Source organism: Vigna unguiculata, chromosome 8 (genome assembly GCF_004118075.2).
Source record: "Vigna unguiculata cultivar IT97K-499-35 chromosome 8, ASM411807v1, whole genome shotgun sequence".
Lineage (NCBI taxonomy): Eukaryota > Viridiplantae > Streptophyta > Magnoliopsida > Fabales > Fabaceae > Vigna > Vigna unguiculata.
In genome coordinates, this window is record NC_040286.1 from 27,283,340 (window position 1) to 27,307,929 (window position 24,590).

The following is a 24,590-nucleotide window of genomic DNA, read 5'->3' on the forward strand; positions in this document are numbered from 1 at the left end:
GTAGTTACGCTCATGCACCTTAAGCTGTCGTGAAGCATACGCCACTACCTTTTTTTCTTGCATCAAGACACAACCAAGCCCGAGATGAGACGCGTCGCAGAAGACTTCAAACGGTTTCCCCACGTCTGGAATTACCAATATCGGAGCACTCGTCAACCTTCTCTTTAGTTCCTGAAAGCTCTCCTCACACTTATCCGTCCAAGTGAAAGGTTGGTCCTTCCGGGTAAGTAAAGTCAGAGGTGCCACTATCTTGGAGAATCCCTCTATGAACCTTCTATAGTAGCCTGCCAACCCTACAAAGCTCCTGATCTCAGTGGCCAACTTAGGACTCTCCCACTTTACCACTGCTTCAACCTTTGCTGGGTCCACAGCAATTCCCTGGGCGGATATCACATGCCCCAAAAACTAAACCTCATCCATCCAGAACTCACACTTAGACAACTTGGCATATAGTTGCTTCTCTCTCAAAACACCAAGCACCAACCTCAGGTGTTCTGCATGTTCCTCTTGAGTCCGAGAATAGATAAGGATGTCGTCTATGAAGACTACGACAAACTTATCTAGGAAAGGTCGGAAGATCCTGTTCATGTAGTCCATGAACACCGTTGGAGCGTTGGTCACACCAAACGGCATAACCACATACTCATAGTGGCCATATCTGGACCTGAAGGCCGTCTTTTGTACGTCATCTTCCTTCACCAATATCTGTTGATATCCTGACCGCATATCAATCTTCGAGAATACTGCTGACCCATGTAGTTGATCCATCAAGTCGTCGATTCTCGGAAGAAGGTACTTATTCTTGATTGTCATTTTGTTCAACTGTCTGTAGTCTACACACAGACGCGAACTCCCATCCTTCTTCTTCACTAACAGCACTGGCGCTCCCCAAGGCGAAAGGCGAAGTGCTGGGTCGAATAAACTGTTTCGCCATCAGTTCCTCTATCTGTTTCTTAAGTTCAACCAACTCTGCCGGTGCCATGCGGTAGGGAGCCATCGATACTGGACCTGTCCCTGGCACTAGATCGATAGAGAACTCTACCTCTCTGCGGGGTGGTAACCTTGACACTTCTTCTGGGAACATATCCTCAAAATCCTGCACAACCGGTATCACTGACGTCGCCTCTCCTCTCTCCACCTCCAGATGTGTGAAGATCATGTAACACTGCGCACCGTCATGGAGTTCCTTCATAACACCTTGAGAAGATACCAACTCAGGCTCCTCTGCGTTGGGAAAGAGCAGTTTCTTCTCTCGACGGTCTACTAAAACGCGATTGGCAGAGAGCCAATCCATCCCTAAGATCACCTCCAACTCTTGTAGAGGCAAACAGATTAAGTTCACCCTGTACATGCGTCCCTCTACCTCCACTGGGCACCTAGCACATAAGGACGATGTCCTGACCAAACCCGACGCCGGAGTAGACCTCGCAAGCTCACACTACAGCTCGCGCACCGGCAAACCCAACCATTCCACACAAGCATTTGACACAAAAGAGTGTGTCACTCCAGAATCATACAACACACATCAAGAAGTACCAACTATTATGCAACTACCCATAACCAAGTTACCTGAGCCTGATGCCTCAGCTCCTGACATAGCATACACTCTACCGGTAGCCTGAGGCCTGTTGCCTCTGTCCCTCCTCTGATGCTGATGGGGAGTCTGAACTGGAGGGCGTGCCGCTGCCCTGGCAAGGTTGGGACAATCCTTCCCAAAGTGGCCTTCCTTGCCACAGTTGTTGCACCTACGGTAACCCTCTATACGTGGACAAGCACTCCTCAGGTGAGGGCCTCCACAAATGTAGCACTGAACTCGGCCCTACTGAGGAGAAAAGCTCCTAGACCCCTGAGGCTGATGGTGGGGTCTATCATACGGTCTCCTCCGCTCCTCATGCCTGGGCTTGGACCCAGACGGTCCATCGATCCTTTGAGGCGGCTGTGGCTGCTATGGGCGCTGACCTTCCACCTAACACTTCATCTTCTCCATCACCCTGACCTTCTCCACCAGAGCGGCAAAGTCCTTGATGGACAAGGGAGCCACCATCAAGCGGATGTCACCGCGAAGCCCATTCTTGAACTTCCTGCATCGCCACTCCTCATCGAGTGGCAGGGTGTAGAAACGGCTGAGGTGTTTGAACCTCTCAGCATACTCTGTTACTGTCTTCCCTCCCTGGGTCAACTGGAGGAACTCCACCTCCTTGGCGTACCGGATGCTGTCTGGGAAGTACTCTGAGAGGAATCTCTCTCTGAAAGTTTCCCACATCACTGGCTCATCCCTCTCCTCCATGATGGATTTGGTGTTGATCCACCAATGCTCTGCCTCCCCTGTGAGCATGTACACATAGAACGCCAACCTGTTCTCCGCAGGGCACATCTTCGCATCATAAATGCGCTCCAGGTCCTTCAGCCATTGGTCTGCGACGTCAGGATTGGTCTTCCCATCAAACTTCGCTGTGTGGTGCTTCAGAAAATCCTCTAAGCTCCACTCCCTGACTGCAGGTCATGGTTCAGGACTAAACACAGGGGCAACCGCCCTGTTCTCCTCCAGCTGGCGGAGGGCCTCCATGTGCTGCTGATGAGCATCCTCAGCAGCTACCCTCGCAGCCTCCATTTGCTGTATCATCGCCTACTGCTGCTCAAGCGACGTCGCTTGTCGTTGCATGGATGCCTCATGCTGTTGCATCATCGCAGCACTCTGCTGCGCCATAGCCGCTACCATCGCCTCTATGGCTCTGGCTATATCAGGTACGTCTCCCTGGGATGATTGCGAAGTCCTACGAGGAGGTGCCATAGTCCACTGACACACAGAAAATCACTTGGTTAGGCTCGATAAAGACAAGAATTTAACTAAGAACACTCAGAAGACACAGAGAAAGCTAAGCGGATATCCAAGTCCACAGACCTAAGGAATTACCGCTCTGATACCATAAATGTAACATCCCATTTAATTAAGTACGTGAAATTAAAGGAATGTCACGAGAAAGATACATAAAAGCGCAGTCTGGGAGTTTTAAACTCAACTCCATACAACCCATGGCACACCACGATGCCCAAAAGAATCTACAGGAAAAGTTAACCAAAGTGTATAAATCTAAGGACGAACAGTTACATGGGTCGCAACCCTAAATAAACTCATACAGAAACATAAACTAGTCCACGCGGACTATGCAGCGGAATCTCCATTTCCTTGCTGACCTCTGGAACCTCGTCCATCTGCTCCCATCAATTAAATTGATGATCATCGTAAGAAAGAAGAACCACATACAAGAATACCATACAATAAACCGGGTAAGCTAGTGCCATCAACATATATCATACAGTCAAAATATAGTTCTCACCATTCAATATCCATACATCATCCAAGCATGTTATGACTCTCAATCAATACACTACGACTCGACTCGACTCATCCGGATACGTATAACTTGGTCGGATTCAGCGGATGCCCGCACTTGTGGTGGATACCTCTGCTCACCCCCGAGCAATGTGTTACAAGTGTTACGATGGATCAATTTTCCCTCACCACAAGATTAGCCCTTAATGAATTTCAGGCCTCCTGCTACTCTCACCACAGGAGTCAGTCCGCTCTAAGTGAGACTAACTGACTCCTTAGAGTGTCAGGATGCAACCTTAACTTGAATCCTTACCTAGTTATACAGATGGGGCACCACCATGGACACCCACTAACAGGACCATGGAATTACGTCCCGACCACTGAAGCGCAGCCCTGGAGGTCTCACCTAGAGACCCCAAGGAATTACACGCTGACACAGACCAACAATCATAAATCAACAAGGAAATAATCACATACACCATGCATGGAAGATTCATACCAACATCCATAAACAACCCCCATATATCACATGTCAATCAGTACCAGCTCGTATTACCAACCTTGAGGAACATCTCCCCTCATGTCAATATCATGCCACAAAATTACCAACCACCAAGGTTCATCGTTGTTCATACCCGATTTGTGATCACATACGTATCTAACCCCTCATGTAATATTCACGTAAGATCATGCCACTCTTACCCGTCATCACATATGAGCCCCCCTCGTCATATATATATATATATATATATATATATATATATATATATATATATATATATATATATATATACATTCAATCCATCATGCCATCATGCAATAATCTTATTAATCACATGCCAACCATCAAAAACAGAAAGGAACACCAAATTAGACAGCACCCTCGCTCAGGCAGAGAAGTCTCGCTCAGGCGAGAGAGTCTCTCGCTCAGGCGAGACCCTCCTCGCGTGGGCGAGATGCTCACTCAAATAAATGGAGCTGGTCGCCTGGGCGACCCTTCACGCGAGAATTACTGGGCGAGCCTCAGCTCACCTCGCCTGGGCGAGATAGCTCGCTTGGGCGAGATTATCAGTCCTCGCCCACTGTTCAGGCACGTAACAGACCAGAAACACAGCCAAATAGTTCAATAGCACATTCCACACACTCAAGACAGCGTACAGATCGTCAAATCACACATACATTTCAAAAGAAAAACATGAACATCAATTATTTCGCAAAACCCTAACTTCCCGTACCTGGAAAGGGGTTACGCGGGGCTTTGACTCTGGGCCGCGGAGCACTGCAGCTCGAGAGATGGACTGGACACTGGCGGAACAGTAGCAGAATAGCATTATTACGGGACCTTAAGTGAGGGAATACAGAAAAGAGCTCTTACATGGAACAAGCATGGGATTGGGGATCACTTACATGGAGCAGAAGACCAAAAACTGAGCTTGAGCGAACTTGTTCGAGATGAGGAAGCGAACCCTAGCAGAGCTCTTTTGGCAGCGGAGGGAGACGGCTACGTTTCTGTGAAGGAGTGAAAGTGAGTGAGTTAGGGCGAATTAGGGTTGGGTTTTATCACTTGGGCCACCCTAGGCCCATTTATAAGGACAACCCCTTTACTTTAGAGCAGAAAGTATTAAGCCAATTTTAATGGGCCTTACACAAAATATCTTAAACTTGTTACTCTTTAATTAACATTCATTTACATTAATTACTTAAATTCATTTGTCTGGACACTCAAAATCACTAACATGTGATTATCTCCTAAATAGTATTAACACCAATTAATTCATTTAAAAAAAATAAAAAGTAAATTGAAGACAGAAAAAAATAAAAAGTTACATTAAATAAATCACTTAAAAATAACCTATTGAACCAAAAGAAATGTTTAACCTTAAAGTTTAAGTGCCAAGAATGTATGAAGACGAAATACAAACACAAAATACATGAGCATGTTACAACACATATGAAGAATATATTGATATAGTGTAACTCCTTCTTTATTTCTCTTATATATATATATATATATATATATATATATATATATATATATATATATATATATATATATATATATATATAAAACTAATTAAATAAAGTAAAGAAGACTTTATACTTTTATAAAAAAATAAATTATTGATATTATTTTTTATTGTATTATTTATTAATAATTTTGATAATTAAGTATTACTTTAATTTTTTTAAGGTATAAATACTGATTTGGTACCCCAATTTTTTGGAAAAGTTCAATTTGGTACCCAAACTTTAGGAATGTCTAATTTGATACCCAAATTTTTTAAACGGGTTTATTTTAGTACCTTCCATTAAACACTACATAACGACGTTTGGCTTCTGTTGAGGTGGCACTGTGCTAGGGATACGTGGCAGAAACAATGGTTCAAATAAAATGAGTTGGAATCCCCCTTTATTTGTGAACTTTAAGTGCCCTATTTTTTGGAGAGTGCCCTATTTTGTGGAGAGTGCCCTAATAGGTGGTTTTCTCTTCTTCTGATTTCTCTAAACATTGAAGAAACGTCAAGGGCTCAATCATCTTCCTCTTGCTCTCACAATTCATGGTTGATGTGAAATCAAAACTTATCCTGTAATGGTGGTTGTAGAGGGTTGGGTGAAGCACCCACATGCAATTACGGAGTGGAAGCTGTGCTGAGAACGGCTAGAACTATCAAGAATGATGGGAGACAATTTTGGAGAACGGCTGAAGCTTCTTCTTCCTAGCTTCGCCCTCTCCAACAAACGGAAGGAAATCTTCGTCCTTCTTCTCCGATCACCGAACGCAAATCAACCACCGAACCCTAATTCCCAAATTTAGCTTCTGTCCTAATTTTCCGTTCTGCAAATTTTTCGATTTCACATCCCTAATTTTTGTCTCAAATCGACAACAACGCTTTTGTAAAAATTTTTACTTCACAAATTTTTTACTTCAATTTTTTTTACACCATAAAAACCACGTGCCCAACCATGTTTTTACCACGTATGACCTGCACAGTGCCACCTCAATAGAAGCCAAACGACATTATATAGTGTTTAACGGAAGGTACCAAAATAAACTCGTTTAAAAACTTTGGATACCAAATTGAACCTTCCTAAAGTTCGGGTACTAAATTGAACTTTCCCAAAAAGTTGGGGTACCAAATCAATATTTATACCTTTTTTTAATATCAAGTAGCATAATTTGTTTTACTTTACAACTTATGATTGAATTAATTAAAAATATAAAATTGAATAATAATTTATTATATGCTTTTGTTTCTTCTTATTATGCTATGTGTTTCCCCGTTTATCATTATACCCTTTTCCTGTTATGATTTTATGTATATATTACTTTTTTATTTTATATAATTTCATTTATTTATGAAAATAAAATAATAAAATATATTGTTTATTATACATTGTATTAAAGTTATATAGTAATAAAACAATTAGTAGTGCTTAAGATTGCGGTATATTCTGTTTTTAAGTTGATGTGAGCGGTTATAATAATAATAATAATTTATATTTATTTATATAAAAAATTCTCTGGTGTTTATATTTGTTTTTCAATTTTAATTTTTAAATTAAAATATTTATTTTATTAATTTTATCTTTAAGTGATTTTTTTTAATGAATACAATTTTTATTTGATATTTTTTTAAAGTTTAATTATTTTTAACTAAAATATTAATTATAAAATAAATAAAAATGATTTACAACAAAATTATAAAAATATCTATATTTAGTTTTGATTATAATGATAATAATAATAGTTTATTATTTTTTATTATCGTAAAAATATGAACACGTATGCAAGTGTAATACATATATTTCAATAATAATAATACAATAAATAATATTTTTGTACAAATATTTAGTTTTCCAAAAAAAGAAATAATAATGTTTATCATTTAATATTTTAATCTTAAATATTTTGTTGATATATATATATATATATACCCTATAGTAGTAACATGAATGGTACATTAGTACTTAATCTAAGATTTATCTTTTTAATTAGTCTCTTTGAATATATTTCAAGAAAGATATTATACCTATATTCTTAAATTTAAAATGATTTATAATTAAGAATATAATTTATTTATATATTTATTAAAATATATTCATGAAAAGTATGCGATAATCAGGCTTAAGAACATTTTATGTACATAATTTAATCTTAAATTTATGAGAGAATATCTAATCGGCTCTACCAGATTTATATTCTCATAAATTTTACATGTTTTAATTCCCCCTCTTTCATGTAATTTAATCTTAAATTTATGAGAGAATATCTAACCGGCTCTGCCAGATTTATATTCTCATAAATTTTACATGTTTTATTTCCTCCTCTTTCATGGTATCAGAGCGAGAAATCCTTAGGTACCTTTTGAATGTTTGTGTAATTGAAGTGGCTTGTATTTGCTAGGATACCCTTTGTAGATTGGGCAGGTTATGGCCAGAAGAGCCAACAGAGCCATAAGTCCCATCTGATCTGCCTCTGAGGGTTGAGGAATACTTTGCATATTGCGACACTCTTTACATATATATTTTCTTGTTTAGAAATCTGATAAAAAAAAAAGAGTTTTTGAGCCTTATGATTATTTATATTCTTTTATAAGTATTACTCTACAGTGTATTCCGTAGATTCCTGCCTTTTATCTCCTACTACTGCTTTTCCGCTTTGCCTACTTACTATTGTTTTTCTGCCACTACACTGCTTTCTTGTTTTTCTGTTTAAAATTTTCTTTAATGGATAACATACAACCATTTCTAGGCTCCGACTACAAATCAGCCCTAACTGCTGTTGAAAAAATTACAAACTCTCCTCCTGTAGGTTATAAAAAACCTACTTCAGAAGTAGACCCTGTACACACAGTCATTATAGGACAAAATAACACTATAATAGCTCTTCTAGAAGAAGTTTCTAGAAAATTGAATCATATGATTGATTCTACTAAAGGGACGAACTTGTCCAAAGACATAGATGGTCTTATAAAGCAAGTATCAAAACTATCTTTAGGGACACATACACATATAAAAACAACTTCTAAAAATTCACAGAAATTTATCAAAGTTACAACTAAAAAAGATTCAAAAGCTGCAAGTACCAATGCAGCGCATTCTTCAAACAATGATAATAGTTTGTAATGATAACACAAACCAATACGTCTACACAAACACAAGCTGATAATATTAATATGAATAGTACAACAGAACCTAGTAGCACACAAAGATTCCCTGGAACCCGCAGAAGATTAAGGGAACATCAGACTAGAAGCCAAAATCTTATACAACATCCAGGAATCTTAGATAGATTCTTAAATAGACAAAGAACTACTAACATTAGAAGATTAGAAGATTTAGTAGATATACAACAAAATACAGATATAAGATCTAACTCAAGGATATATTCTCTAAATCCTAGACAATTATACAACATAGGGTGGCTAAGTTCTGAACGAACAAGCCTTTATCGATATAGGAGAATAGAAGATTTTCATCTCCCTGACAACACTTATGAGATAATCCCTCTAATATCTCCACAAACAGGAAGACAATTACAAAATCAACAAGGAAGATATGTTCACATGGGGTTAATTACCATTGGAGTCAGATCCTTAGCCAGACATATGATTGGAGCTAGAGCTTTGATAGTTCTACACGATTCAAGATTTCAGAATAATGATTCACAAAGTGTAATAGGGATTTTAGAAGTAGATTTAAATCAACCCTTTTCCCTTATTTATCTTGCTCCAAATTTCACATTAACTTTACAAGATTTTATAAATCATATAAACCTAGAAGTACAAACGATAGGTTTTGGACCCAATTGGATGGGTGAAAATCTACATTTAGACATAACCTTCATAGGAAGAATAAGTAACCATATTTGTTCTATGTATAGAATAAACACTAGACCATTAGAAGAAGCCATTAGCTCTTATGGTACACAATTCTTACCAGCTCAAGCCTTCACAAGAAGAAATGAAGGACATTTATGGCAAACACATTTACCCAGAGAAGAAAATAACCCAATTACAGCCCCTTCATCTGCCATTTTACATAACAGGTTTAGAGGACTTAGTCTAAGTTTTGTAGATTACACAAATATACCAAGACTTGACTTAGAACAAGATAGGTTAGCTGAAAATAGGCATAGCACTTCAGCCATTCCTGATAACGAACACATTTCCATGATGAATATCATACAATACGAAAAAGATGAAAATGATGAAATGACTGATGAAGAATGGAATCATCATCAAGCAATTATAGCCATGTATAGACAAGGATCTTTGGATCTCTCTACAAACACAAATATTGAAGATATTTACGATGAAACAGATAATATCATAAATAATTTCCTTGATAGCCTGTACTTAGACAAAGAAGACAACTCTTCAATAATATTAGAACCTTTATCTACAATAGGTTTCGTCAATACAAGTGTAGGATCAGTAAACCCCAACAGTTATCAGTTAGAACATGTTGGTACACAAAGCTATTCTACTGGATTCATACCCAGAGAATCCCCAACAAATGTTACTTTTACAGATAATCAATATACAACACAGGGAAAGAGGCTCCCAATAGAACCAAATTTCCCATTGCCAAATCTTTTATTAAACATAGGAGGAATTGACCCTCAATTATTACCAACATACATTGAACAATGGACTGCTACTGTAATCCGTGATTATGGTATCCATTACGAAAAAGAAGTTCAGTCTTCACAAGACATGATTGCCAAAGGAGAAACCTACTTAGGTGATATAGCCAGAGCATGTTGGGAATCTTTTAAAAAAAATTACCCAACAGAATTAAATACATTAGTGATCGAACCAGGTCCTAACATTTATAATTTTTGCTCCCTAATACAAAGATTACTCACTTCTCAATCTGCAAATGATGGGAACACACTCAGACAACAAATTTATTTAGGACATCTAGAAAGGTTATCTATAACATATTTTGGAAAAATTAAAGAATTTTTACAAGATTATCTCATGTATGCCTCCATAGCCGGATGTTTTCATGATATAAGTGTTGGAGAAAAAATGTTTCTTAAACTTCCAGGAAAATTAGGCCAGAAAATCAGAGAATCCTGGAAAAACGATGAGGTAACTCCCATGTTAAATAACCTCTCAATAAGAATACAACATATTATGAAAGTAATGGAAGACACTTGTACACATATTGCAATACAAAAACAATTAAAAAATTCTGATTCTGGAATCTGTAAACAAATATACACTCCACAACAATACAATCAAAATAAAAAATATATGCCCAGAAGAAAACCTAGACATAGCCAACTTTATAGTCATAAGTCTCAATCGACTGTACAAAGACCAACTAATTCTAGAAAGACTTATACTATAAGATCCTCAAATTCTAGGAAACCAACTCTAAATCCTGACAGGCACGTTAGAAAATTTAGAGAAAATAAAAATTACAAACAAACACTAAAATGTTATGCTTGTAGCCAAACTGGACATTTCTCAAGAGATTGTCCAAACATAGCAAATCTTTATACAAAAGAAGCAGAGCTCATCAAATCTTGCCACATGAATCTTCTTCCAATCGATGAAGATGTATCTACTGATTCTGAAATATTATCAGTAGTTAGTATAACAGAATTCAATGATGAAATTAATTTAGAAAAACAACCCAAAAATTATGACTTAATAAATGATTTTACAAATAATGAATTTATCCAAATTTACCCTAAAGAATATGATTTCGAATTAAATGACAAATATAATGAATTGGGCGAAATATTAGATGATTCTGGATATTATCTAATGAATATAACTGAAACAAATATATGTCCTCATACATTACAATACTTTTCAGGACCAACATCTATTTCCTGCCAGTATTGTGATAGATATTTTCATAAATCACAAAGGGCTCATTGTCCTTTATGCTACAAAATTTTTTGTATAAAATGTATTACAACACATCTAAAAATACAAGAAATACCAATTTTTTTAGAACAAAAAGAAAACATAAAAGATAAAAACATAATTGATACTAGGACTTCAATTTTAGAAACCAGAATAAATAACCTGGAAGAAAAAATTCTTCGTCTAGAACAAATAATCCAAGATTCTGGAACAAGTATCATCTTAAAAAACATACAAAATAACATGATGGGAACCACAGAATGTATCCCATTAGTTTGCAATGAAAAACAACTAATATTTGTTAAAGTGTTAGTAAAATTAAATTTTCCAAAACAAAACAAAAACCCTGCTAAAGAAGAAATTATACAGGCCCTCTTAGACACAGTATGTTCTGACAGTCGTCTGCAAAACAAAAGTACCTTCATATATGATTACTAAAAGTAAATATATACAAAAAACAAGAACTATGTCTGGAGTAGTAATGATAAATGACGAAGAAATAAACAATATTTCTCTTCAATTTAGTACAAATTGTGACCTATTTGGCCAAAAAATACATCTTAAAACCATGCGTGTAGAAAATTTAGTCCCTTCAAAACAAAGCATGATTATTGGTTTAGATTTTATTTTAGGTCATAATAGAACTATCACTATAAACAAGGATTATGTCATCATTAGTGATAAAACACAAATGTCACCCATAATTAGTGGAGACAGCTATACAAAACAATCCTCTGATGAATGTTCATGTACAAGCACCAAATCCTCAGAAAAATGTGATTGTATGAAAGAAGATTTAGAATTCATAGATTACTGTCCAGATGACACTATGAACTCTTTTTCATCCATAAAAATACCTAAAACAATCACTTTTGATAATATCCAACAAATTTTGGATAGGTTAAATAAAACTAGTATAATAGGAGAAGATCCTACAAAATTTTGGAATCGTGATCCTGTTACTTGTAAATTAAACATAATCAACCCTGATTTAATTATAAAGACTAAAGATATACAGTTCAATAATTGGGAGCAGGAGGAATGTCGAATGCATATTGACCACCTTCTGAAACTAAAAGTAATAGCTCCAAGTGAAAGTCCTCACAGGAGTCCTGCTTTCATAATAAATAAATCTTCCGAACAAAAAAGAGGTAAATCTAGAATGGTTTACAATTATAAACGTTTAAACGATAATACAGTTGAAGATGGATATACAATTCCGTCTAAAGAAATTCTTATAAATCGTATTCAAAATGCAAAATGGTTTTCAAAATTTGATCTCAAAAGTGGATTCCATCAAGTAAAAATGGAACCAGAATCTATAAAATGGACAGCCTTCTCCTGTTTTGAAGGGTTATACGAATGGCATGTGATGCCTTTTGGTCTTAAAAATGCTCCTGCAATTTTTCAAAGAAAAATGGATAACATTTTCAATGACTGCAAAACTTTTACATGTGTCTATATAGACGACATACTAGTTTTTTCCAAAACAAAAGAAGATCATTACCTCCACCTAAAACAAGTATTATACAAACTTGAAAAATATGGTTTAATTATATCAAAAGGAAAAATGGAAATTTGTAAAAATTTCATAGAATTCCTTGGAACAGAAATAGGTAATGGAACCATAAAACTCCAACCTCACATTTCTAAGAAAATTCAAGACTTTCCTGATAAAATGGAAGACATAAAAACCCTAAGATCTTTTTTAGGACTTTTAAATTATGCCAGGAGTTTTATCCCAGATTTGGGAAAATACACTGCCCCTTTATATAAAAGGAGTCTAAAAGGAGAAAGAAAGTTTAATTCTGAAGATATAAAATTAGTTCAAAATATAAAACAAAAGGTAAATAAATTACCTACCTTACAATTACCATTAGATTCAGATTATTTAGTACTTGAATGTGATGGATGTGAATCAGGATGGGGAGCTATCCTAAAAAGGAAGAAAAATAAATATCTGTCAAAAGATAATAAACAAATATGCAGATATGCTTCTGGAAAATATACTATGAAACCACAAGTTTATCAGACCAGCACTGATTATGAGGTCAATGCAATTATACACGCCTTAGAAGCATTTAAATTATTTTTGATAAATAAGCCAGAAATAACCATTAGAACTGATTGTGAAGCAATCGTTTCCTATGGGAAAAACCAAATAAATAATGACAAAAAACCTCACAGACGATGGTTACTTTTTAGAGATTACATAAATTCCGGAAAAATAATAAATTTTGAACATATCAAAGGATCTGACAATATGTTTGCTGATATCCTTTCCAGGTACATCATACAAAAGTAAGACTCAAAGAATTTTCTATACCATCATATACATGAATATGTTACACATCGAAGATCCTGAAATCCCTCCTGGATTCCAGGTCAGGATCATAATACAACCATTACAGCCAAGAGGGATTAGTCCTGTCTTTAGTCCTAGTCCTGCCATCAAAATATCTAGACAAATAAAAAGGTTTAAAAGAAAGTTAGCCAAACTAAGGCAAAGAAGAAATGAACTATTCCCACACAATCCTTTCCAATATGCTTTTACACTTGCCTCGTACAAGGGCAACATCATGGTTTTAGAACAACACCTACAAAGGCTCAGACATTTTATTGCTTGACCCGTTTGCTTCTATATTGCAGGTACAAATATTCCAAAATGAAATTTATACAAAGCACAAAGAAAGGAATTTTAGGTCCTAAACCAGTCAAGTCCCCCTTTGTGGTGGAACAATACACAAAGTATGGCAAACAAGAATTGCCAATACTCACAAATACCTACCATTTTCCTGGTAGAGATAACACAAATGTCAAATTAAATGTTTTAATTGACAACATATGGAATATTCCAAAATACACAATTCAAAACGAACACCAAGTCACTAAGGTGAAACAAAGCATCATTAGTGCACTATACAATTTCTGCAATGCAGATAACAAAGGAGTTCTGTTAACTTCACCAGCCTCTCCCTCTGGGAAAGGATTTACACATTATGCCCTAATTACAGGGCCAAACAAAGGAGTTTATACTTCTTTCAAAGACATTTCTGAGGCAAAACAAGACCAATTTTGGTCTACTTACAAAGGCTTTAATTCTTTAGAAGAAGCCCAAATGGCTTTAAAGCTGGGAACTATTGATAAAGAAAAAATAAAAATAGGGTTGACATTTGAACCAAGAACCCAAACACACACCTATGCTGCCTCTTGTAGCTTCTCACCACAAATGAACCCAAACATTTTCCTTGCAAAATTCGAAGTCATACAAGAGTTCTTGTTTGAAGTTCATTCAGAAACACAAAATTACAATGGATTATTTGTAAAACCCCAGACTTATTTTGACACAAAAACACCATGCCAAGAGTCTTCAGACTATTGCAAAACAGTAACCACAAAATGCACATGCCAAATAAAATTCATTTTTAGAAAGGCTCAAATTGATTTTAAAACCTTTAAAAATCAATTATATAGAGACATAGTCATATGTCTTTCACTATTATTAGAGGCAAGATGTCTCCAAACACTTCTTATCCCACCTACCGAAAAATTCAACTCTCTAACCCAGGAGATAAACTCGGTAGTAAATGAAATACAGGCAGAATATATGACCAATATATGTTTACAAATCACCTCTTCCCCAAAAAGCGCCACAACCCCTGATAGTGTGGCAACACATGTCATAAAACTATTCACAGAATCAAATCCAGAGGCCCATGTCCATCTAGAACACAGTCTCTTGAAAGGGTTATCACTCAACAAAGAAAAGCTATACCAGTACCAACTATGGAAAACTTACGTAGAAGGGTCAAATTGGAATTTCTCCAGAAAGGATAATACCGAATATATCCTTTTAAAAGAAACTATAAACACCAAAATATACTGGAAAAAGTTTATGGGAAACAAATTTCATCCTTTCCCTATAGAAGCCAGTCCAATACTGGTTAAAAGATTTGAAAAAGAAAGGATATATAGAGAAATTTATGAAGAAACAGGAAGCCACGGACAAGGAACTCCTGGATCTTCTTTCCCTTCTGACAATGAAGACTCAGACCAAATACTTGAGGAAGATCCCGAAGACATGATTTCTACGGTAGTCTCCAAAAGAGGACAGTTAAGTGTTCTTACCTGTGACACAGTAATTTTACTCATAACTGAGTAATAGACTGAAGGGTAAAAACACACAACATTCAAACACAGACCACGTCACCAGATGACTTAGACTATAAGTAACCGGTCACTTGAAAACTGGTTCAACAAGTTACAGGTTTCAAAGTTTTTCTATAAAAGAGTCTTTAAATCCCTTATGCTGGGCAAGAACTCTGAACCCCTCTCTCTCTCTTAAACCTTCTCTCTCTACCTCTGCCTTCTCTCTACTTGTCTCCTGCTTGTCTCTCATCACCTTTCCTCTCTTGTATACTCTGCTTTCAACCATAAATAAACGAAGAATTTTAGAACTCTCTCCCCTCCCTCTGGAATCGAAGTAAGTTTTTATGGAGTAGTTTCTCTCTAGGCATCTACGGATGCCTTGAGTAATATTTATTAAAAGATGCGATAATCATTTAAAGGCTTAAGAACATTTTATGTACATAATTTAATCTTAAATTTATGAGAGAATATCTAACCGGCTCTGCCAGATTTATATTCTCATAAATTTTACATGTTTTAATTCCCCCTCTTTCATGTAATTTAATCTTAAATTTATGAGAGAATATCTAACCGGCTCTGTCAGATTTATATTCTCATAAATTTTACATGTTTTATTTCCCCCTCTTTCAATGAGAATATCTAACCGGCTATACCAGATTTATATTCTCATAAATTTTACAGGTTTTATTTCCCCCTCTTTCATGGTATCAACCAAGAAATTTTAGTCATGTCTAATTAAATTGATTGCATAACAGATCTTTTCAAATATAAGGGTGGAAACCAATTTGACAAGAAAAATATTGAATAACACATATCCTCTTATGGTGGTAACCAAATTACTAATTACACCAAAATTCAAAAAGTAAATCAAAGATGTTGTGTTGTTGAAGATAAAGAGACACCATTTCTCATTCAAAAAGCAAAAGATTCAAATCTAATTGGTAATTCTGTTTTCAATAAAAATTATGATGATTGGATTGGTGCAGCCGCGCAACACTCTGAAATAAAGTTGCTTTGTTGAGGAACTCACCATTTTTGGATTAGAACCACAAGGAAAAGGGAAGAAAAAAAATACAAAAGAGAAATGATTTAGATTATAATAACAAGTATAAATTTTACTCCAATTGGATTAAAAATAATTTTGATTTTGTTGTGTTTTTTCTTCATTGGTTCATGCGGAAACAAAGAGACAGCACAGCAGTGATTTAATTGACTTTTAGTCTTCCCCTTCTCAACTGCTTTATTGGAACTTGTTGCTTCTCTTAAAGTTCTTTCTTTGTTGGAAGAAGAAAAGAAAAGAGATTGAAATTAAGAAACAAAGAATGGATTGGGAAGAACCATTTTACACTCTCTTAACCAACTCATTCACCCTTCTTTCATGGTAAATCCAACTCTTCTCTTTTCTTCATTACACTTGTTTCAAAATTTAGCTATGATCAACCAAGTTTAACCCTTTCGTTACATTTTCTTATGTTCTTATTCTCTTACATTGGTGTCTGTTTTGTTTTTCTTACACATGCAGGCCTCCGTTTACCTTGCTTTGTCCATTGTAAGTAGATGCTAATCAGTACTCGTAAATAGGATAATGATAACAATAAAGAAAAAATACCCCATTTTGTTGTTCAATTACATTACCCTTTAATTCTGCGAAGCATTCACTGTTCTGTTTGGGTATGAAATTAATTGTATTAAATTGTTGCAAAAATCAAATTGAATGTTTTTCCTTGGTAAAAAGATAATCTTTTTCTGAAAGTACCAGAGATGTATGTGTATGAGATTGGTTCCTATTATTTTTTTTCTTTTTCCAGATTTGTTTCTGTTCGTGCAATGGAGAGTGATTGTCGTTCCAGCAACCAGCGATGCCTTGTTTTTTGGGTTCTGTTTTCCCTGTCAATGATGGTGGAATGGGAACTTTCAGTGTTATTTAACTGGTATTTTCCTTTCTGCTGAGAATTTAATTGATAATCTGATAAAATCTAAAGAGTATTTAGTTTACATCAATCATTAAACTCACCTAATTGTTCATGCTCACTGATAAGCCTGAGTCAAGTTTTTGTCATTTTTTCTTAACCTCTAATACAGTCGCTACACATCTTTCTCTCTCGTAACTTCGAAGTCTAACATTATCTTTCATAGTATATTAGTCATAGAGCAATGTGACAGTAAAATTTTCCTTTAAGCTTCGTATTACTTTGTGATAACAAATAATTCCTAGTTTTTTTTTTTTTTTTCATTTTAACCACTCATCTTACATCACAAGACATCTTCATTAATTTTTACCATTATTTTGTAATCTTGATCCCAAATACTCAAACTTGTAAACTCTTGGTATGCCATCTTTTCCAATTTTTACCTTCCAAGTTACTGCAATGTGCATACTTTGTTTTAATCCCGCTATTCAATTTATGTCTCCAAAGCTCAAATTAGAAGTTAACCTCTTCCCTTATTCTTCAATTTGATTGTATAGTTAGAAAAGAAAGAAAACATAGTAAGAGTTCACCCTGGTACAATCACTGTCTGCTGCATGGAACCAAATATAACTTGCATTGATAGTAACATATCCTGATCTTTTGATTTTCTACTTCAATTTCTTTTCATTTTTAATTTGCCTATTTTTATTTACAGCCTCCCATGGTGGCCTCATCTGAAATCCATAGCAACTATCTTGCTGTTGATACCTTATGTTGGTGCAGCACCATGTGCCTACAAATTCCTAATTAGACCCTACTGTTCTTGGAGTCCATTTACAAAGATATCAAACATCTTCACTGAGAAGGACACAGATTCTAAATCAGATGAGGGTGGTAAACTTTTTGATGTCTCTGACCAGACAACTACATCAACTCAAATACTGGAAAAGGAACTTGTTGATTTCTCTGATCAGATAATTACGCCAAGTCAAATAAAAGAAACGAAACTTGAAGCATGTCAGGTATTGGTTTCAAGCATTGCAACCCATCTGATAATATTAAGGTTTCAGCCATTTTTTTGCTACTTTTAATTTTTCAATTTATCTCTGAACCCAAATATGGAAATGCCATGGTGAATGTTCACTTGTAATTATGTTGCACATTTGTTTATATACAAGTCTTCACATCTACAATTAGGTGTCTGCTTCCTATTCATTCCTCATCAGATTTTCTATCACTCTACCTCTGATGTGTCATTGTCTCACTACAAATTGATATAGATTTCCTTTAACAAATTGTTTGCATCAGGATGATAGTGCAGGTTGTCACAAAACTGAAAGCAGTTATTCAAGGCTAACTAGTAAAAAGCTAGTTCAGAAGGAATGGAGCTGTGCTTTATGTCAGATTAGTACTACCAGTGAAAATTGCCTGAGGGCACATCACAAAGGGAAGAAACATAAGAATAAGGAAAAAGAGCTAAGAGTAGAGTTCCATCAAACAAATAGCACATACATGTTATCCTCTACTCAGAAAAGAATCAAAGGGATGATTCTGATAAGGAATCTCAACCAAATTGCTAACATTCTCAATCCAGTTTCCAGATCCATAAGATGGTGTGAGTGGAGAAAGCCAGAGTTTGGATGGACAAAATTAAACACTGATGGTTCTATCAACAGAGACAGTGCCAGTTTTGGAGGGCTGCTTCGTGATTATAGGGGTGAACCAATATGTGCTTTTGTCTCTAAAATGCCTCAAGGAGATGTTTTCTTGGTTGAACTATGGGCAATTTGGAGAGGCCTTGTTCTTTGCTGGGGTCTTGGGATCAAAGCAATATGGGTGGAATCAGACTCCATGAGTGTTGTGAATACAGTTAATAGAAAACAACATTGTCCAAAAGCTCAGGACTATTTGAAACAAATTTGGAAACTATTGAAGAATTTTGATAAATATCAAATTTCTCACTCATGGCGTGAAACTAACCGAGCTGCAGATCATCTTGCTAAGATGGTTGTTTGGGGAAATGATGTGGTTTTGTGGCCTGTTGATTTTCCGCCTACCCTTTGCAGTATCATTGAAGATGATGCCAGAGGAAAGAAATACCTAAGAAGATGAGAGAAGTTAGCAACACACTCTTTTGAAATGAACAAACTCTACTATTGGTTGAAGTTTTGAAAACTATAAACTTTAACGAATTAGAGAGAGTCTACATGATGATATCTAACTTGGGTTAATATCATATTTTCATTTGAATAGAGAAGAAACAAAGTTAGAAAAGACTGATGAAAACTTATGCTGTAGTTTAGTTTCTTCTTTCTTTTGGAGCTCAGTTAATATCACTGTTTTAGACTCCAAAAGATTCAAGATTGATATATGTTGCTACCACTGACCATTAACATTGTTAAAGTCTTAAATAACAAATCTAGACATTTTTTACTGTTTTTAATGTTATTGTTGTGATTTCAGTTGTCTAAATATATGAACAATGTATATATCCTTAGTTCTGTCCTCATCCAAGTAAATGGTTAATCTTACTCTTGAAGTTGCATCTTCTTGTAGTATAGGAGAAAAATGAATGACTTGTTGAAGTTTTTCTAGGTTTCATGCAATCCACAAGTTAATCACATGTTTTTCGTTTTGAATTCTAATGTTTTTAATATAACCAAGTGTCTTTAGAATAGAGACCAAATTGAAAGTGATATATTTTAGGGATTTAGAAATAATCCTAAAGTTCAAGGACTTATTTGAGTTTTACTTACACTAAGGTAATTGTAATATATAATTTTAGTGACTAAATTCAATATTAATTTGAAATAAATAACATGACTAAGAAAAAAAAATGTTTAGTTGAAACCCATGCTATATTCATGGAAACAAAAATGATATGATAAGAGAAAAAAAATATAAAGTGAGAAAAGGTTCAGACACTCAGAAGTAAAGAAATTTACAACTGAAGCACACATGCTAAATTTATTCTTTTTTTAGTGACTATTGTATTAATTATATAAAATTTTATTTAAGTTCTTAATATATTACATTATTTCCCTTGCCTTTTGTAACATTCTAAAAATTTCATTATCTATAGGATATATAATAAGTGTGATAGGTCTTATTAATAATATAAGCATATAATCCAACAGATACAAAATAGCAGCTATAAAGGTTCGAAGTTGTTTAAAAGATGGGGACTTATCTAGGTACATTCAATTCCCAAAAATGTCTGTAAACACTCTTCATTAAACTAAGACTACTTAATTTTCAAGACCTTGACCCAACTTCAAAGCTACTAGCCCCACTGCACCTACTGCTTATGTATTAATCTATGATCACAGCAGAGAAAGAATAAGAGCAACGTACCAATAAAGGGTGAGCTAATGCATTCAAAAGGAGAATAGAAAATGAATAAATGACATTGTAAGAAGGTTTGAGAAGATTAAATGTCAAACATGTAATAAAGGAGTGATTTAAACAAATAAATTTCATGTATTACACATTCATTTCATTCACAATCTATTCACCATGTTTAACTATAATAAATAAATAATATATATATATATATATATATATATATATATATATATATATATATATATATATATATATTATTGAATGGACTCATTAAACTGTGCACCTGTCACGTTTGTTCTCAATTATCTAATGATGTTCTAACGCCAATCCAACACTTAGGACTAATGCCCCTTGCTAAACTATTACAAGATTAATCTCACTATTTTTTATATCATACTATGTGTCATGTGAAGCTTTCTTTGATTCACACTACATAAAAGTTATACTATGTGAGTAAGATACTAATTGAGTCAGAATAGTTCACCCCAAAGTCTCCTTCAATACACTTTGACACCTTAAGTAGTAGTATTTTTTTCATGAAAATAACCACTAGACTCAACCATACATCGCTACTTCAAGCAAAAATCTAACTTTTAATCATTTAATAAAACAAAATGTCATCAAACAGGAGTAAGATAGAGATTGTTTTTTCCATAATTGAGTCAACAGCGTCTAGCGACAGGGTCAGAACGTCCAACTATATCCACTAAACCAGTTTTAAAATAACTCCAGATCTTAAGATTATCATTGTTACAAGATATCATATTCAATATATATATATATATATATATATATATATATATATATATATATATATTACATGCACACAACTCACTCTTATGAAATAAAGTTTCACAAAGTCTACATAAAGCATTAGAAACACCGGAATCCACACTGAACCATACAAATTCTTTCTCATCATCACAAACTCTTTCCTACTTCTACATAACAACTTGTTTTCACTAAAAAATCATCATCATAGATTCATAACATTCACTGATTTTTTTTCTTCTCACAATCACCCCACAATTTATCATATTTTCAATCCTATCTATCATATTTTCAATCCCATCGTTCAATCCTTACATATTTACATGAAAGTACACTTCAAACACGTAAACCCCAACTTTTTTTTAAAACAGAGACCCAACATTTCAAGAAAATTATAATTATTCATTCACAACAATGTTAAAAAGAAAACCCCTAATGATTAGCTCCTCTTACCATCTACCAAAGTTTTCTATTGGCATCTCACATTACTCAAACTTGTCTTATATACAACCAAATCCTACCAAAAATTAGATTGTGATTTCTTGATTATTAAGGGACATGGATTTATCTAAAACACGAAAAAGTAACAAAAGGATCAAATTGCACTTACCTATATGTATAGATCGATAAGAATAGACGGTACAATTTGTTGTAAAAGTCTTGCTTCGACTACTTCGATCTTCAAAAGATGAAAAAGGGTCACAGTGTAGGAGGAACATAAAAGAGAAGAACTCATGAAAAAAAAGGTAGAAAGGTATTATATTTATTAAGAGTCCATTTCTATAAATTTTAACTTTCAAATATAATAAAATAAATAAATAAATAAATAATTTATATATTTATTGGATTCTAACGGATTTTTTTTATTGTTTCAATATGTTTTTGCCTTTATAAAATAAAATAAAAAAATATTTTGGTCTCTATTTTTTTTTTCAATACAGTCGTGAATATTTAATAAATTATAGTATTTTCCATCCTTATAAAAATGTTTTTGACTTTTATATTTTGGTCATAAAACTATAGAGACTAAAAAAAATTTCCAATGACTAAAAAAATCATGATTTTATATGGATTGGAACTGATCACAAAATATTTCACATCAACAACCAAATTATTTGTAGAGAGTATATAATGAATAAGAACCTAAAAGTACTAAGGTATAATTTTACGCACATAAAAATATATTAAGCCATATATCTGAACATCACCAAAAGACATTATTTAGAAATTAGAAGAATGAAAAAAAAAGGACAAACTATTTAAAAATTAAAGAATAAGAATGGAGAAATATTAAGCAGAAAGCTGATAAGTCAAATAACCTAAAGCTGTGGACCAAATTAATAGTGTTTATTCATTTAATTAATCTGTGAACATAAAAAGATTAAAAGCATTCTTGTAAGTAACTAAAACAACCAAAGATGGAGAAAGAAAGACAACGAATAATAATGTGTGAGCAATGGTTGATGCACTCAGAAGTTAATGAAAAAATTGTTGTCATTGCATAAATTGAAAGTTAAAATTAATGAAACAAAATTATTAAAGACAGTGTAAGTTTTGTAGATTTTATACTCGTAGTTAATCTTTATAAGGTATGGTAAATTTATTCTTTTTTTAGTGACTATTGTATTAATTATATAAAGTTTATTTAAGTTCTTAATATATTACGTTATTTCCCTCGCCTTACTTTTAAGCACTTTAAAATTTATATTTTCTATAACTCATTAATTATGACAGTGAAACAAAAGAATAACAAGGCCTTTCCCCATCCTACAAAAGATAAGAATGGGTAAAGACGGTTTAATTTAAAAAGACAAAGCAGAACAATTTTATAATTCGAGTTAAATCACTTATTTAGCTATGATTTCAACCTCATTGTTAAATTACAGGTGAAATGTGGTTTTATTCCATGCATTTATATGCAAAATTGAAATTTATTTTCTTAAATTTCAATACATTTGAATTCTCAAATTTAACATTTTAATTGTTTGCATCTTTTAATTCATTCTACTCAAATATCAACTTAAAATACTGTTTAACAAGTTAAAAAAAATTAATGTTATTAGATTAAAAAAATTATATCGATTTAATTTTTAAAGTGTGAGATCAAAATGTATTAAAGTTTGACAAAAAAACGAATTTCATGTAAATTTAAGAACTAAAAACATATTTTATCTTTTAATTATTACTGTGATTATTTATTTTAATCATTTGGAACAATATATATAAAAAAATTTGTATCCATATTTCATTTTTTCAATTTTATTCTTTATTATTGTAACATCTCGTTTTCATAGTTTTTATACTATTAAACAAAACATTTAAATTTCAATAATTCAGAAGCAGATGATGACATAGGCCAGTATAATGTATAATACAGTCATCCACAAAATAACCATACATACACTAATCAATACATACAGCCCATACATTACTAAAGGGTTACAAAACACCCGGTCAGCTCAAAACAAAAGGGCTACAACTACTACTGGAAAGTCTAACATACTCATCTCCTGTCCCGGAGGGGTGTATCCTCACCTGCACCTATATCTGCTCACACCATTCAATAAGGACGATCATTGCATAAATAGAAGACACAAGGAACACACAACATACAAAAAGGGTAAGCTAACTTGAACCAAGAGCAACTCATGCAATTGTTACACTTAGGCAGAAAACAAAATTTATCTCACAATTTATCAAAATCATCCAATCAATCACAACCATAACACCACACACCATTCTAGACTCGATATCCGGATTATGTAAGTGGCATTGGAGCTCTCGGTGACTTGCACTTGAGACGGTTCCCAAACTCTGCAGAGTTTTAGGCACAAGGGGTATTCACCCAACCACTCTCAAGGTAAATCCCATCACCTCTATGACGGATCGGATTCATAGACCAGGACCTCCTGCTACTCCCCCCGACGTAATCCATCATACTCTACTTAAGTCTTAATGGTTACTAGGAGTGTCAGGATGCCACCAATACGAGTCCTCATGCCCTTACATTTACTAAAACCATTTCCTTAGAATTTCCCTTGAAATCCTAACTCCAACATATTCTCATTCATATCAGATTCACACTCAATTCCATCACACTGTCTATCATGCATAAGGATCACATACAAGATCAACCAGTATCATCTTAAGGCAATCAATATAGCATCATGTAATTGAAACAATGAGAAAACC

At 34.2% G+C, this 24,590-nt stretch overlaps 2 protein-coding genes across 3 annotated transcripts; one reads left to right on the forward strand and one right to left on the reverse strand.

The window, feature by feature from the left end:
- Positions 1 to 796: 796 nt before the first annotated feature.
- LOC114195054 lies at positions 797 to 1,294 on the reverse strand. Its single transcript, XM_028085449.1, has one exon. The coding sequence runs from the start codon at positions 1,292 to 1,294 to the stop codon at positions 797 to 799; it is 498 nt and encodes a 165-aa protein (XP_027941250.1).
- Positions 1,295 to 16,603: 15,309 nt separating this feature from the next.
- On the forward strand, positions 16,604 to 19,730 carry LOC114193899. 2 transcript variants are annotated; one of them, XM_028083880.1, is made up of 5 exons: positions 16,604 to 16,753; positions 16,895 to 16,921; positions 17,181 to 17,303; positions 17,998 to 18,304; positions 18,591 to 19,730. In XM_028083880.1, the coding sequence occupies exons 1-5, from the start codon at positions 16,695 to 16,697 to the stop codon at positions 19,392 to 19,394; spliced, it is 1,320 nt and encodes a 439-aa protein (XP_027939681.1). In that variant the 5' UTR covers positions 16,604 to 16,694; the 3' UTR covers positions 19,395 to 19,730. The 2 variants fall into 2 exon arrangements, with proteins under 2 accessions (XP_027939681.1, XP_027939682.1); XM_028083881.1 differs by lacking the exon at positions 16,895 to 16,921 and having other exon boundaries at positions 16,658 to 16,753.
- Positions 19,731 to 24,590: the final 4,860 nt, after the last annotated feature.